The sequence below is a fragment of the Condylura cristata genome, unplaced genomic scaffold, assembly GCF_000260355.1.
Source record: "Condylura cristata isolate star-nosed mole 26May11 unplaced genomic scaffold, ConCri1.0 scaffold00003, whole genome shotgun sequence".
Classification (NCBI taxonomy): Eukaryota; Metazoa; Chordata; class Mammalia; order Eulipotyphla; family Talpidae; genus Condylura; species Condylura cristata.
In genome coordinates, this window is record NW_004567104.1 from 8,366,122 (window position 1) to 8,382,757 (window position 16,636).

Below are 16,636 nucleotides of genomic sequence, written 5' to 3' on the forward strand. Positions count from 1 at the left end.
CCACCAGGGAGGGCCCTATTTTTAAATTTTTTAATTCATGTCTGTACTAAGAATTATTGAGGCTTACTTTAAGTACCATGTGGGAAAGAACATCATTAAAGGCATTTATTCAGTCTGGGTCACAAAGGATTATAAGGAATATGAGATATAATTTACACAATTTTATGATTTTAGGAAAATTTAATTGAAATCTGTTGATAGGATTTCAATGTATTTTAATTTTTAACCTAGAAAACAACTGACACGTGAATCAGGGCATTTGAAACACTTCTGTACAAATCACTGAAAAAACTATAAGGCTAAAATAGGTCTTTCATTTGAACATTCCCTAACTGTTGCTCATCAAAAAATAAATTGTATTCTAACCTATGTGCTGTTTTAATTAAATACATAAAAATTCATTTAATGCAGTCACTAGTAGAAAAAACACTATTCTCATTACTAAAATTGATTTACTAAAAAATTTTCCCAATTTTTTGTATTTTCTCACCTAACAAAGGATGTTCAGAAGTCAAATCTTCTCTCCCCACAGTTATAGCTGCTGGGGACAATGTGGGTGGTGGTGGGGTCCTATCCATACGTACACATTCATCTGATTCTTCTGGCATCTCTTCTTCACACATATCTTCTACTTGATAAACCTGTAACAACAAAACACTGCCTGAAGATGCTTCTAAAACTCCCCTTCATGAGGCATTCTAAATTTTAAAATTTGATTCTAAATGTTTTAAATTTAAAAACAAAGTAAAACATCTAACAAAATGAAAGGAAATCTTTAAAATCACTTGGATGAATTTTGTCATCATACTTGACTTATTTCACTAAATACAGACTGTGGATCACTATGTAAGCAACAAATCATTAAGGTTTCCTAAATTTTTAATTTTGAGGATGTTTAAAAGTTTTGATTTTATACATTCAAATAACTGTTTTAGACATTTACTACCATTTCTATTAACTTCTGTCATAAACCAAAATAAATGCAGCAAGGTTGAACAAGCATTATTACATTTGTGCTAATTAAAGACTAAATTATGAAAAGTAATATCTGAGTGCATATGCATTTACATTTTTTTTCATCTTCTGATCTATTCAAATTTTTATAAATATTGGGTTAGCAGAAAATATGTATACTTGAAATAATACACAGACAGAGACACACACTTTAAGATTTTTGAATTATTCCATACATAGAGAGGAAAGTTTTTAAATTTTTATCATGTTACTCTGATGGCACAAATTATACTTAAGAAAATATGAACTGGAAATCACTTTGAGAAGCAACTATATAACTAAAAGTGAGTTAGGTATTAAATATTTCATTAAAATTAAAGCCAAATTTTCAAAGTCCACTTCTAGGGACTGCACAGTCATTTTCATTTATCATTATTTATTTAGCCATTTTTTGAAAGATGATAGGTTAACAAAAAAACAAAACCACAACAAAAAAACAAAACCACAAAGTTGTTCACCTCCCTTCTTTTATATATAAAACTTAATACTTAATTTACAAAGGTTGTGAAATTTTAATATTACTTACCCAAGCTGATAAATACTTTTAATAACTGTTAAAACAAAAAATCTTTCAACAATATTCACAAAAAGCTTTAAGTGATATCTAATATTATGTGTATTTTTAGTGAAATTATTTGTAAAAGTATGATGATTTGAAGCCTATAAAAGATATCTTTTAAAAGACCAAAATTTCTGAAACCAGCATAAACCACATATTAAAAAAAAAAATAGCAAATTTTGTAAACAAAGGCATACCATACCTAAGAGTTAAGGGAAAAATGAAGCTTATTTGTCTAAGCCTCTACTGAACAAAATATTTTTTAATTTTTTCAAAATGTGAAAAATCCTATTGTTCTGATAATTTTTATATTAAATAATATCCAGAACTATGGTGTAAATCAGCTAAGGTTTTAAAGTTATTTGCTCATAATCCTGCACCCAGAAGTCTATTTCATAAAGAAATCCCTTGCCTTGTGTGGATCCCCAGAAGTGAAAATCGTCACCTACAAAATGCTAACTGATAGTATCTACTCATATATTTTTAAATAATGATTATGTCAAGTACCTAGAAAGTCAAGTCAGCTCAGAAAACATCATAAAGGAATTACCTTCTAGCAGGGTTATCTGCTGTAGAGGGATGCTGATTCAAGGTAACTAGATAAATATGGTTTTATCAGCCAGTTCAACTATATCTCTATATTATTCCTTTATTAGATATTATTATTCTTACAAAGACCATTATCTTTCTGAAAGTAGTGAAATGCTCTTTCATATTAATGCTGTTACAAGTTTTTCAAATACCTACTATAGTATCTTTTAAGGAATGGAAGTCCAATCATAGCTACATTTTAGATGTTTAAAAGGAATCCATCAAAATGATTATAAAATATTTTTCATTCTTTATATTTAATCCTACATACACATTACTTTGTTCCAACTCTGCCACATATTAAGTTACTTAATAAAAGTAGGTTAAAAACATCTCTCACAGATATCTAGCACCACCACTATAAAAACATCTAAGTGTAACAACTAAAATATTGAATAAAGGGGAGATATTATTCAAAAGATCATTAGGAAACTATGCATCACAATCTCTGTTTAGCTCATAACTACTATTCTAACACTAGAAATAATCTCAATAAAGTACATACATCACATTTGTCTCCTGTTCCTAAATAAACTGAAGAATATTTATTAGTTCAAAATTATCTACTTTTACCATATATCTTACTTTCCTACCCAAATGACAATGCAAAATCTTCTTTCATTTATAAGTACAGTCTTTACAAAACACTGATTTTACTTTGATAATTTACTCTTGCATTTCAAAATCTCCTATCTCTTAAGAAGTAATATATTGTTCTGTTTAAATATTTGAAAAAACCAGCAAACCCCAATTCAGTTAAGAAATATGTTTTGGTTTTAAAAAATACCTTTAAGCAAAGAAAAATATAGTAACTTAATAGACTATTAGACAAGTAAAAAAATTAGCATGGTACTCTATAAAAATTACAAATTATTTTTTAATTTTAAAGAGACAAGGAAAAAAGATCTTATATGTATTCTTAGCTTTAACTAAGCAGTTATTACTATGTTCACGGTATTTCTATACCCAAAATGTTCCTTCAAAGTTTCCTTAAACAAAAACTATTTTAAAAAATTTAAGGCATACAAAAAAATTTTATTTTTCACTTGTTAAAAACCAACTCATGAAACTAGAAAGTGAAAACAAATTTAAATTCGATTGCTTTAAGTTACTGTACATTTGAATGTGAGTTTATATGTTAATTGCCCATTGTAAAGTCTTCAAAAATCCATTAAAAAAAGACATGAAAGTTGAATGACAAAAGTTACTTCTGCATGTCCATTGTTCTTTCTTCTATGGTTGTGAATTACAATTGGAATGCAATCTCTATAAAGATCAGGCAAAATGACAAGAATAAAGAATCTAACTTTGCATCCTGAGACTGAAAATGTTTCCAATTGAGGAACAGACTTTGAAACCCTTTCCTTTTGGAACTAATGGTTAGTCTTTATAAGATAAAGTCTCAATCTGATATAAATTATGAATTTGATCATTCTGACTAAATATTTAGAAACTATTTAAAGTTTTCTGTAAAAGTATTTTATAAATTTAAGAAGTCCTTTGGAGAATGTTCTTTAAAAATTACAATTTTCCTTTCAATGCAAAAGGCAACGTGTATGCTTTTTAGGCTTATTCTGATAAACTTCACCAATTATTCAAAATATACACTCCTCCCAATGAATTTTGAATCATCGATATTAAATCTATCCACTGAGACTCCAGCTGTTAAGAACTATATTAAGAACACATTCTCCTTGAATAAAAATTTTAAAAAATCAAGTTTAATCATCTATAAATGGTTTACAATCTTTTGCAAAGTTGAGCTTTTTGCTAGAATAAATGTTTTTAACAAAACATCATTTTACGTAAAAATTACATCATATAAGCATGTCTCCACCTTAAAACAAAAGCTCCTAAAGGCCCAAGACTTCAGAATGCATACAACTAAAAAGGGTACTAGATAAACCATACTTTATGAACATACAAGCCAACAGAAGGGATCTATGAAGGATAATCACCTTAAGAGAAAAAACTTTGTGCAGATGACACTGGTTCAAATGCATTCCCTTGGGGAAAAAAAATCAACTCTGTAAAGATAGCAGATGGATTTGTTTAAATAGTAATAAAATTAACGAGGGAGTTTAATATCACCACAAAATTATCAAGCATGCAACCATACTACAACAAATGGCAATTTTTTTTCCCCCATGTTTGTCAGACATTGACAGGTGAAAATTTCAAATTTTTTAAATTCATAGGCATTTAGATCTAATAATAGAATGTGGGAGAAAATAGTTTTTACTTTCATTCAGCAAGAAAGTCAAAGAGCTTCCAAGGGCTTACCACTGGTGGATCAACAGGTGCTGGTGGCTGTACTTGTAGGTTTACCGCAACAGTCTGTGGAGGAGGAAGAGTCTGAAATGGCAACTGGACCAAAGCTTCTGCAGCTGGAAGCTCCTCTTCTGAAACCAGAGCATTCTGTACCAAAACCTGGCCCTGGGATAGAATTTCAGGCTGCACTTGTAAAGACTGCATAGACTGCAAGGGCAGTGGTGCAATCTGGGATGGAGGAGATGTTGACAATTGTGGAGAGGTGGCAATTGGGATTGGAGAGGATTGCAGAGCTGAATATTGCTGGTGTGATGTTGGAGACACAATCTGCTGACCTGGGGACACTAAGGTGGACTGCTGAACTGGGCCAATGTGCACAACAGGGGAAGTGGGAAGTGGAAGATGGGATGGAAGATTCAGCTGTGCTGTGGGCTGCACCTGATTAGCAGTGGACTGCTGCAAGTTTGGGCCTGGCTGGAGAGCTGATGAAACGAGGGGGTGTGGCTGAATAAGTGCTTGTGGATGAATAATTATAGTAGGAGACTGACTGGGTGAATGAGGCGGTGGGGGAGATACCACTACAGATTGCTGTGCTGATTGAGACTGGCTAGGAGACATTGTCAGTGAAGGGGGGTGACTCTGAATCGGTGAACAGTGCTGTGACTGGGCATTGCTGGGAGTTGGAGGAAGGCCATGATTTTGAAGTGGTATACAGTGCTGGGATGGGGGTGGGTCTTGAGTTGAATTTTGAAGTGTGATTGGCTGAATTTGCTGCTGCTGCTGTTGTAGTATCAGCTGGTGGTGGGAAACCTTGGGAGGTGGTGAATGAAGAGGAATCTGCTGATGTTTTATTAGAGGATGAGGCTGAATTGGAGGATATGAAGCTGTGAGAGAAAAAAATGCAATTAGTATCTTTGAGAAATAATATAAAATTTAAAAAACTAACTTAAAGGAGGAAAACTTTCACATCAGGTCATAATTATCAAAAATTGATTACAAGTTTCTAAGATAAAAATGAAATGAAAATTTAATGAGTAACAACTTTTCATTGACACCTATACAGATTTTATAAAATAAGCTCTAGAGTGGCAAGTTCTTCCCAAAAACTGCCTAAAAGAATTGATTTATAAATCTGAATCTACACAATTAATTCATATTAAATTTTATAGGTCATGAGAATATTGGCCTTACTTAACTTTTAGCAAAGTTTATTGACTTCAAAGCATTCTTTGTAGAGAAAAGTAGTATCACTGAGTAAGTGATACTAAATGATAACTTCAAAATCATAAAGATGCTTTATCAAAATTCATGAAATAAAGGCCTCATCCTTTCTATTCTACTATCTCTGTTCATTTTTCCAACTGTAATTACCTGTACATCTTCCCAAATAAATTCCCAAATTTGAACCCAGATGGAGTTGCTATGATTTTGACCCAGGAAAAGATTCTATATAAGACATTAATTTAGTGAACCAAAACACAGGTGTGAGTCCAATAGCATGACCAAAATAATCACTATTAGGTAAAAAATGAAATTTCAGGAACCATGTAAATTTCAGAAAGCACTAACTTTGTTTGCAGAGAGAATAACGTAATCAAAAGTCCATGCTATCTAAATGTTTTACTTGTCTGCCCCACAAAATAAAAAAAAGACAAAGCCATACAGTAGCCTGTAAGTCACAGCATCAGTTTTCTCCAGAGAAGTTACTCACACCAGGGAAAATATGAGAGTGAGCAAAACTGAGTTGTAAGTAATGTCCTCATCATTATGCCTCTTCTATATAAAAATGCATGTTTATACATTGGGAGATGCTAGGGAAATCCTTTCTGAACAAGAATGGAAACTAAGTTCACTAGAAGATAAACTAAAATTTATCTTTGCATAATATTAGTGTCACATGAAAATTAATACACATTTGGGCCCTACATTGGCGCAGCAGGTTAAAGTACAGTGCTATGATGCAGCAAGAGTTCAATCCCCAGCCAGGGAAGTGACCCACATGGCATGGCAGACCTCTCCTGACCCGCCTGCTGCTCCCTTCAGCAGTGTATTTCATCTAGTCTGCCTAGTCTGCTCCCCACTCTGTTTCTGGTGAATCCTCTCACCACCCCTGTACTTCTAACCTATACCGCAGTTCTATATGCATAAGTACATAAATCTTAAAAAAAAAAAATTATACACATTTAAAGTACATCTAGTCAGGGCAAAAATGTATCCTTAATCTCAGAATGTTAAAGACTATTAGAAACAAACTCCATGCTGAAAAGTGGAGCTTGGTTAATGCATGTAAGACCTAAATTTGGAATTGCAATTGTCCCAAGACTGTTTGATAGCTTCAGTTTATTGGTGTCTTCCATACCTACATAAAGTACCAGCTACTACAGACAGCAACTACAAGGACATTATCACACTATCATTGAAAAGGGGAAGAATAAATGAGAATTTAGAAAGAGATAGTGGAAATTCTGGGGTTCTAAAAATACAAAAGTTTGTGTCCTTGCTAGAATTAACATTGAAAGAGTTCATGGTTTTCACTGAAGTAGCATTCTCTTTGAAAGAAGAATTCTAATTATTTTAGTGCTATACATTATAATCACCTCAGGGTTAGAGGAATCACAGAATTTATTCCCTGAACAAGGCATCCAAGCACAGTGGTTAATTGCTGCTCCACACTGACCTTTTCTATCAACACTAGCCAGAGGCTGGTTTAAGGTGCGAATAATCCCAACAATGTAATACAATAATCTTATATGGCTTTTTTGTTAAAAGCCATACAAAGAGCAGGACCTGGCACATGGATTTTTATAGAAAAGAATTCACTCCTATCTACACTATGAAGGAATTTATCCATTCATTATAACAAAGCCTACATTTACCTATTATTCACATTTAACAATTCTAAACAATAATGCCTACATAATACAAATGGAAAAAAATTATGCCATGTCTAAAATTCAAATGAAAAAATAAAAATCAACTATAACTACAACATATATTTACTGTATACCTGTCACAGATAAGTATGTCTAAGGTACAACTTAGTGCTTGTCAAGATAAAAGGATAGAAATGTAAAGCTCAAAAAAGATTGAGTTAATAAATGTAAAATGTCTGACATATAAAGCCTTGATATTATCCTACCTTCAAAGAGCGTCCTATATTGTAGGTAAGTTAAGATCAATAAGTATACGAATAACACTAAAAAGAAAGAGTACTATAAAGGAGCATTAAAATGTTAAAGAAGCTCAGAATGATGAAAGATTTCCCACTAGGAGAATCAAACAATCCCAAGATTTTGAGATTGCATGACGCAAAGAATACTGGCAGTATTAGGACAGATATTAGGAAATATGAAAAGAGATATGTACTTATAGATTTATGTGGAGAAAAAGCAGGCATTAATAATGTAAACTGAATCTCTAAAAAGCAATGCAGATTTCTAAAATGGCATAAAGAAGATGCTTACCTGAAAAGGTTGGACCAAAGGAGTTTTTTTAATAAAACATGTTACATGCCTACCACAGTGCATGACACACACACATACCTTCAATAAACAAGATATATATTATATGCAGATATATTAAGAATAGAGAGACCTAAGTGCTTTGCAACTCAAGGAAAGGATGCAGCATGAAGGAGAAAAAAAGATGCTATACTATGAGAGTAAGTCAAGAGCAGGCAAAAAAAAAAAAAGATTCCATCAATGACAAGAAAAGAGTACTAACTGTAAAGAAGAAAACAGATAATGCCTTATCTTACTATACATACTAAGAAAACTCAACATTGAGAAATCCTGAGATGAGTGGAAGAGATAGTAAGGAAACTCATTCTGAATTGCTCCAACATTTTCAGCATGAGAACCATGGAGCAAGGTTATCTATAGAAAGTAGAGGGAAGTACAGTGGAATTCAAAGGTTGATGAGAATGAAAATGATTAATTGATTCCCTCACACCTTCCTCTCAAGAGATGAAATCAGAAATGGAAAGAAAGCAAATGGTAAAGAAAATAATTATGAATAAATCCTTATTTTTGGAAAATAATAAATTCTACTAAAATAATAAATTCTACTAAATAATAAATTCTACTAAAATAATAAATTCTACTAAAATAATAAATTCTACTAATGACAACTTTAAGCAGAAAAACACTTGCTTTATTATTTTTTAAAAGAATTTTAGTTTGTCCCAGTGAGCATACTAAATAAAATATCAGCAAATCCTTTCTTTAAGCTTGAAAGGTTGTTTTTTAATCTAACAGGAAACCTACACATAATGAAAATGTTAATCAAATGTCAACTGACAAAAAATATGTACTTCATTATTGTATTTCAGTTGTTATAGCCTTTCAAATTTTTTTTAAAGCAATTATGTTAATATGGCTTTTGACTTATATTTTAAAATGTTTTAAAGATATCATTCACCTTCAAATAATGAACATTTTTGTTTTGCTTTACATAATAAGAAAATTAATATTGCAACTAATTTCAACAAAGTCTCATCCTACCTGGTGCTATTAATTGGTGGATACTTGATGTCCGGGTGACAGCTGTGCTTCGAGATTCCAGACTTGGACTTTCTCCTTTCTTATTACTTTCTGGAGAAGGATCTCGTTGGCTGATTTTAGAACTTGTCACTGTTGTTTTGTTATGACAAATTGTCAATGACTGAGTTTGACTAGTGCTTTTTGGCGGACCATTCTGTGAGCTAGATAATACACCCAACTTCTGGCTGCGTAACGTTAAATTCTGAACCTGAGAACCACATAACAAAAAATAAAGATAAAACGTGGTATTTATTAATTGGTGTGGTAATCATTACCATTATAACAACAATTTACAATAACATTCATATTACACTTCTCATATGTAAAGCTACATGCACTTGAAACAATTTATTAATCCAGAAGGGGAGCTCATTATCTTAAGTAATCCTCTTCAATAACGACAATATTTTTAACAACATTGAGAATCAATAGGAAGTAAATGAAATTGGAATATATAAACACATGTATTGCAAATTAACTAAATTTAAAGCAAATTACTCTAAAAAATACTACTTTTTTTTAAGGTTTCCATATCGACCACAACCACGGGAAAGGAGCAAGAACGGGCATTGCAGGTAAAGAGGAAAACTTGAGCAAAGCTACAGAGGAGGGAGAGCCCAGGATGCTTTCTCTGAAGATCACAAGTACCTCAGAAACTTATCAAAAATTACCCTGGGGTCCTCCCTGGTAGCACAGCAGGTTAAAGTCAGCCCCGTGAAGCTATCTGCAGCCACAGTAGCATCAGTTCAATTCCTGGCCAGGAAGGTGACCCATATGGCACAATATACCTCTCCTGACCCGCTCACTGCTCCCCTCAGCAATGTATTTCAGTAGATCTACCTGTTCTGCTCCCCACTCTGTCTCTGGTGAATTTCTCACCACTCCATGTACCCTCTGCACTGTACCCCAGTTCTGTATGCATAAATAAGTCTTTAAAAAAAAAAGTTACCATGTATGATTAAGAATATAGGGCCCTCGGCCCTCCCTGGTGGCGCAGCGGGTTAAAGCACAGCACTGAGAATCTAAAGCCGCTTCCGCATGAGTTCAATTCCCGCCTGCACCGGAGGTGACCACATGGTGTGGCAGACCTCTCCTGACCCGCCCGCTGCTCCCCTCAGCAGTGTACTTCGTAGATCTGCCTGTTCTGCTCCCTCTGGCCGCCCCTGAACCTCTGGCCTGTACCCCAGTTCTGTATGCACAAATAAATAAATCTTTAAAAAAAAAAAAAAAAAAGGAATATAGGGCCCTCCCTGGTGGCACAGCGGGTTAAAGCACAGCATTGAGAAGCTAAAGCCACTTCCCCATGAATTCGATTCTCGCCTGCCCCGGAGGTGATCCACATGGCTAGGCAGACCTCTCCTGACCCACCCGCTGCTCCCCTCAGCAGTGTACTTCCTCGATCTGCCTGTTCTGTTCCCCACTGAGCCTCTGGCCTGTACCCCAGTTCTGTATGCACAAATAAATAAATCTTTAAAAAAAAAAAAAAAGAATATAGGTACAGAATTTTTATCTTAATAAAGATCAGGGGAAAAAATTAAAATTACCAGCTATAGACATTATTTTAAGAAAATTAGTTCATCACCTACTCCTCTGTGATGATTATGAAAAGTATTTTCTAAGCTTTAGGTGCTTTTGGTGTCATAGGACACTCACTCACTTGCCTTTGAGAACTGTATCTCAAGAATTGGCTTGTGCATGTCCTTGAAATGATTCATATGTACATCCATCCTGATTATAAACCAACTGCCAGTCTATATGGTGGCAAGGGGTCAGCCCAATTACTCTCACCTGAGTAATTATAACACTTCCAAAGAGAGGACAGAAAACAACTCTTCAACTACCTAATGAGAATGAATACACACTGAATGCATTTATGGTAGTGAAGCCGGGGAGGAAAACTAAAGTAAAAGAGATTTTAAAGTGACAAGACAAATGATTTATGAATGTTCTTTATTTTCAATTGTATTCTGTCTCTACAACTGTATCATTAATTAATGCTCAAAGGCTTACTTATTTTCACTTTCCAAGGATAAAATGTAGTATTCAGCCAGAAACAGATACAATTTACTTCATGGCAATTTTTATTAGTTCTATTCTAAACTACCAAAGTAATTTTCTGGGTGAGATCGTGTACAGCATGTTCTTGTTATTCTTAGCCACATAAGAGGAGGAATAGTCATTGTATTGTGGAAATTTAATACAAAAATAAAGTATGCTAAAGTCCCATTTTTCTCAACTTGCCACTCAAAGCCCTCCAAGACTACATCCAAGCCACTACCTACACTGTCCACTCACTATATCAATCCACAAATATTCAATTTCTAGACAAGTTGTTCTGCTCAACCTTCTCCAACATACTCTGAACTTCCTTCCATTCAGAGCCCTTGTTCAAGTTCTCTAGACTAAGATGCCATTCTTCAAAGTTGTCCCCTGAAGCGCAACCCATTTCAAGAGCCATTAAAAATCCCACTGATAACTCCATAAGAAAACTCCCCAAAGTCCCTGGTTAGAAATAATTTATCCTATTCTCTGTAACATTTTCCCCATAGAATTTAGACCATAGCATTGACAAATGTTTAGCATATTTTAGAATTAATAATATCTGTAAATACTGAAATTGGATGGTGAACTTTATCTCTGAAATCATTTTTACACTCCACACAGTTCAGTCTTACAAACACAACAAAAACTCCAGTATGAGGTAATTTTCTACAGATGATTCCCAAATACATGATCACAAGGTTAGTAAGAGACAAGTATTTCATCTTCAGTTTTCTTAAACTATTATAAAATCTGTCCATATTTAACAAAAAAATCTTAACAAAGATTTAGTGGCGGCACTTTAGAATTTCCAAAGAAGCAAGGAAAAACAGTACAAAATTTAACATCTGCCATATATGACCTATAAAGTGGATGATATAACAATAATAACCAAAGACTGAATTATAATCTGAAAAATTTGAAAATCTTCCTTCAAATGAAAAACATATTCACGGTAAATACAAATTTGACATAGTGTACCTAAGATCTGCAGTAGTTCATTTTTAGAAAACAGTTTAGTTTTCTTTTTATTTTCTAAAATTCTGGAAGAAAATACATATGTAGGTAATACATGCTCTTTATTACTTATACAAATATATAAATTTTAGGATATTGCTATATTATCTATGATCATCTTGGTCTAAGTATTTACAATACATTTCAAACATGTAAACTCTACCCCCATATTACAAAGTTATTTCAACTCTTAACAGAAAGATCATATCCACAGATTTTCTTGACAGTTCACTTTTAAAGAGAACCCATGCTTTCCAAGGTAAAGAACACGTAGGCACTCTAATGTTCAATTTTCATTTCATCTGTACTTTCCTGTGACCAGATTATGGAAACCTTCAAGCTTTTGAAAGTTTAGGTTTCACATGAAGTATATTTGCTTTTCAACATTCCACACTTTCACAGTAGATTACCCAAATACATCAATAACTAAATTTGGATCTGACTAACACTGTGTGAATTATCATAGATACCTTTGCGGATGAGGAAACCAAGAGTTAATGTTACATTACTGGAAACAGAACTGAGTTACTAACTTTTCAATGGAGTTTTTTCCCCCTACAATTTGAACATTCTCAGATAGCCTTGTTAAGCAAGATTTTTTACTTTTCTATTAACAAGACTGCAAATTTATCTTTCTAAAAATCTAATTTTTTTCCTTTTGGCATAGAGGGTAAAACAAATAAAACATTTTAAATACCAAATAAGTGTAAGATAGAACAAATTTCTCATTTTTTGACAGCTATAAATAAAAATTAATTATACACACTTCTGTAACTTCTATAAAATAAAACTTTAAATCTGGTATTTCTCAATTACAACTTATTTTTAGCACTACAAGCATAAGTTTAAAATGAAGCACCAACTTTTCAAAACTAACTGCATTAAATCTGAGGAAAATTATCACTGAAATAATATTCAAAATATTAGCACCATCTATCACTATAGTTTTATTCACTGTCATTTCAAAAGTACAGCAAAAACATTTATAGATAAATTCCTAATGTTCAACTCACCCAGAATTCCATCCTTGAATTAAATCAGAAAGCCACAAAGCCCCATATTTATATCACATCAAACTGAATGAAGAACCATTTTTATGTTTCTTCAACTATGTTCACATTACAGATTCTACTAAAGATGCTGCATGTTTTCTCCATGAGAGCCACAAGGCAGACTGTGCTCTAGGACTGTTTGTTGTGCTTCCTAACAACTGGCTTGTTTTATCATGGGAATCATAAATCCTTAAAGTTACTGTGTTTCTCATTTTACTACCAGTCAGCTCAGTCTTAGGTCCATGCCATTCTTATTTGTGCTTTTTTTCTTGCATGCTTTCAATTTATCCCTTTTTATTGTAGGTATTGCAATTTTTATTGTAGCTACTGTAGGTATGTGTAAGTCAATTAAGATTTTAGTTGGAACAAAATCCAGTATAAATTTTAAAATATTTTTAAATATTCTGAAAGTTGACAATTGTCTAGCTCTATCAAGATTTACAAAACAAAAACAAAAAAGAAAAATCATTACAACAATTTTTTTTCTACTGAGAGAGTATAAAATTTTAGGGTTAAAAGCCTCAAAGCTAACAAAGCAAAGATTTCATTTTGTAAATACAGAAATTAAGTCCAAAAAAAAGGAATTGTGGAAGATTACAACACACATTAGGAGAATTCTAAGTTTAGTTGATCACTATTTCTACATACAGATTTATGAAAGTTGGTCTTTATATTTAAATGAAATAAATACATCAGAGGGCTATGACAAGTACCAACATACTATTACTGTCTCATTTTTTCTTAGCAGAATATTACTAAACGATTAATAATGGATAACCCTGTATATAACATTTCAGTCATGAGTCTAAAACACTGGACAATTGCTATCATACAAAAAAATAATATCCTATGCAACTGTTTTATTTAAAAAGTTTATACAATTTAATTCACTTTTATAACTTTACTGAGTTATAACTTATATACAATGAAATGAATTAGACATTTCAATGAGTTTTGGAAAATACATACACTATGTTACCACTACCCCAATTAAGATACAGAATTTCCATCAGCCAAAAATTCACTCATGCCCTTTTCAGTTAATCTCCCCATCTTCTGCCTTGGGGACCAATCTGACTTTTTTCTCACTATCAGTTACTTTTGTCTATTCCGGAATTTTATATAATTGTATTCAGAGTATGTACTCTCTAGTGTTTTGGTTTCTCACTAATTATAATGTTTTTGTGGTATATCACTATTTAATTTCTGACCAGTATTCCATTCCACTACTATACCTTAATTTGCCTAGCTAGTCACTGGTTAAAAGACCTGGTTGTTAACAATTTGGAACTTTATTCTATTTATTCTAAGTAAAGCTGCTATGAACAATTCGTTTATACAAATCTTCACATGGATATGTTTTAAAATCTCTCAGAATAAACCTCTTTCTGTAGAAATGACAGTTTTCCAAAGTGGTTCTACATTTTACTCTTTTACCAGCAATGTGTGAGAGTATGATTGCTCTACATTCTTGCCAACATGAGGTATTATCTGTCTCCTTCAGTTAAGTCATACCAGTGATATTCATTGTGGTTTTGATTTGCATTTCTATAAAGATCAATGATGCTGAGCATTTTTTCATGTGCTTATTGGCATTTGGGTATCATTTTTGGAAAGCATTCAAATCTTTTACTCGCTATAATTAAATTGCTACTGCTATTGAATTAAACATTCTGCAGATTCTGAATATAAATATATGTATTATGAATATTTTTCCTTAGTCTAGGGTTTATCTCTTAATTTTTTTTTCAAAGAACAGTTTGTAATTTTTCTAAAGTCCAATATGTTATTATTTTCTTCTATGTTTGCACTTTTTGTGTCCTACCTGGGTAAAAGCCTTACCTACCCAAGAGTTGCAAGGATAACTTCTGTGTTCTCTTCTAGAAGTCTTACAGTTTTGACTTCTACCTGTTGGCCTACATTTTATTTCTTATTTATTTCTGTGAATGGTATGGGAAGTTATGATTTTTTTTCATTTATAAAAGCAATATTATATTCCATTTTTAAAATTTAAAATTTACCTAATTTATTTTTAAACTCAAAACCCACTTTGACTTATTTATCAATAAGTAACTGATTGCAAAAGAGCTATACAAAAGAATACATTTAAGGGAATTAAGTCTGCTTTATAATAAAACTAAACATGGTGCCATTAGCAAAAGCTAACTTTCACTAATGTCAACCTGAATATCTGTGGTCAAATGGTCAAATAATTTCTATAGAACAAAAAACCTTTCTTGAAGCTTTCATTAAGTCTCAAATGCATGACAAAGAACACTTAAACCATCAGTAACTTAAACACAAAGGTATGTTTATCTTTAACCTGAAACGCAGACCTCAAAGACCACTTTATGAAGCTAGCCAAGCTCACCTGAGTAGCTGCAGACTGACAGGAAGATGACGATGACGACGAGACAACAGGAATGTCAGACTGTACAGCAGCCACAGTGGTAGCGGGTGTGAAAATCAGCTGTACAGACAGAAAAACCAAAAAAATACCCTAAGACAAAAGAACATGTCCCACACACAATGTATAGCAGGCAAGAAAGACTGAATTTGTGACAGAAAGACAATGCAGTTTAGGATTGTTTCCTAAGCAAAAGGTTTTACGTGACAAAGAAATTTCTGATAATAAAGAACTAAAAAAAATCATAGACATTTTTAAAACAGCACATGATTCTGATGAGTAGGAAAAAAATCAGTGCTCAAAAAAAGAAAATGCATTTTGGTAATATGAAATCCTCATAAACAAAATTTTCCCCAAATAAATGAGTACTTAAACTTATCCCAGTTTAGAATTACCGTGGTAGGATACCCAAAATGGAAGTTAAAATAGACATCCATGTCACTACTTTTGAAAACAGTAAATTTCTGTGTGAAGCATAGAAAATAAAAACACCAAAAGCCTTTTCAGTCCTCTACCACAAAAGAAAACTATGCCACATACTACACTGTAATATTTCCCTCAGCTACCTAGGAGCTATAGTACAAAGCTGGGTTGCTCTTGATTTTAAAACTACTTGTAAAGAAATATTCATTCTAAATATAAATGCTATAGTATGTCAAAATTTGACAACAAAACAGGTTATAAAAAAGTTTCACATCAAAAAAACAAAGGGAACATTCTTGATTTACTTATTGTTACCATCTCTTTTTAAATGTTTTCTTTCAATATTGAAATAGAATACCATTAATTTTAAAAGGCAATATAAGTGTCACAAAGATTATTCAGTCTAATACAGTAAATTATGACAATTGTTCCAAAGGTTGTATAATTATTCTATTTCAAAGCTGCACCAAGAATTATTTGGACCCTCAAAAACCATTCTTGTTTAAAATAAAATTAAGGGATCTTTTAAACTTCAGTCTTTTAGTATACTAAATTTAAGTGAATTAAACAACATATAAGTTTCAGAAGAAGGTAATTTCCAAAACAGACAGTTAAAAGCACTAAATCTGAAGAACAATATGAAACTGCCAGTTTTGGAAGTTAAAACAGAACAATACGAAGCTGCCAGTTTTAGAAGTTAAAATAGTCAAGCCACAAACAT

At 32.6% G+C, this 16,636-nt stretch overlaps 1 protein-coding gene across 3 annotated transcripts in view; it reads right to left on the bottom strand.

Annotated features, from left to right (window-relative positions):
• PHC3 (polyhomeotic homolog 3 (Drosophila)) overlaps nucleotides 1–16,636 on the bottom strand; it is a 74,808-nt gene that overhangs the window by 24,903 nt on the left and 33,269 nt on the right. For all 3 annotated transcript variants that reach the window (XM_004674952.1, XM_004674951.1, XM_004674953.1), the window contains 4 exons: nucleotides 15,457–15,555; nucleotides 8,938–9,184; nucleotides 4,448–5,319; nucleotides 491–641 (listed from right to left, as the gene is read on the bottom strand). In XM_004674952.1, coding sequence (XP_004675009.1) covers nucleotides 491–641; nucleotides 4,448–5,319; nucleotides 8,938–9,184; nucleotides 15,457–15,555 — 1,369 coding nt within the window. The remainder of the gene's footprint in view (nucleotides 1–490; nucleotides 642–4,447; nucleotides 5,320–8,937; nucleotides 9,185–15,456; nucleotides 15,556–16,636) is intronic.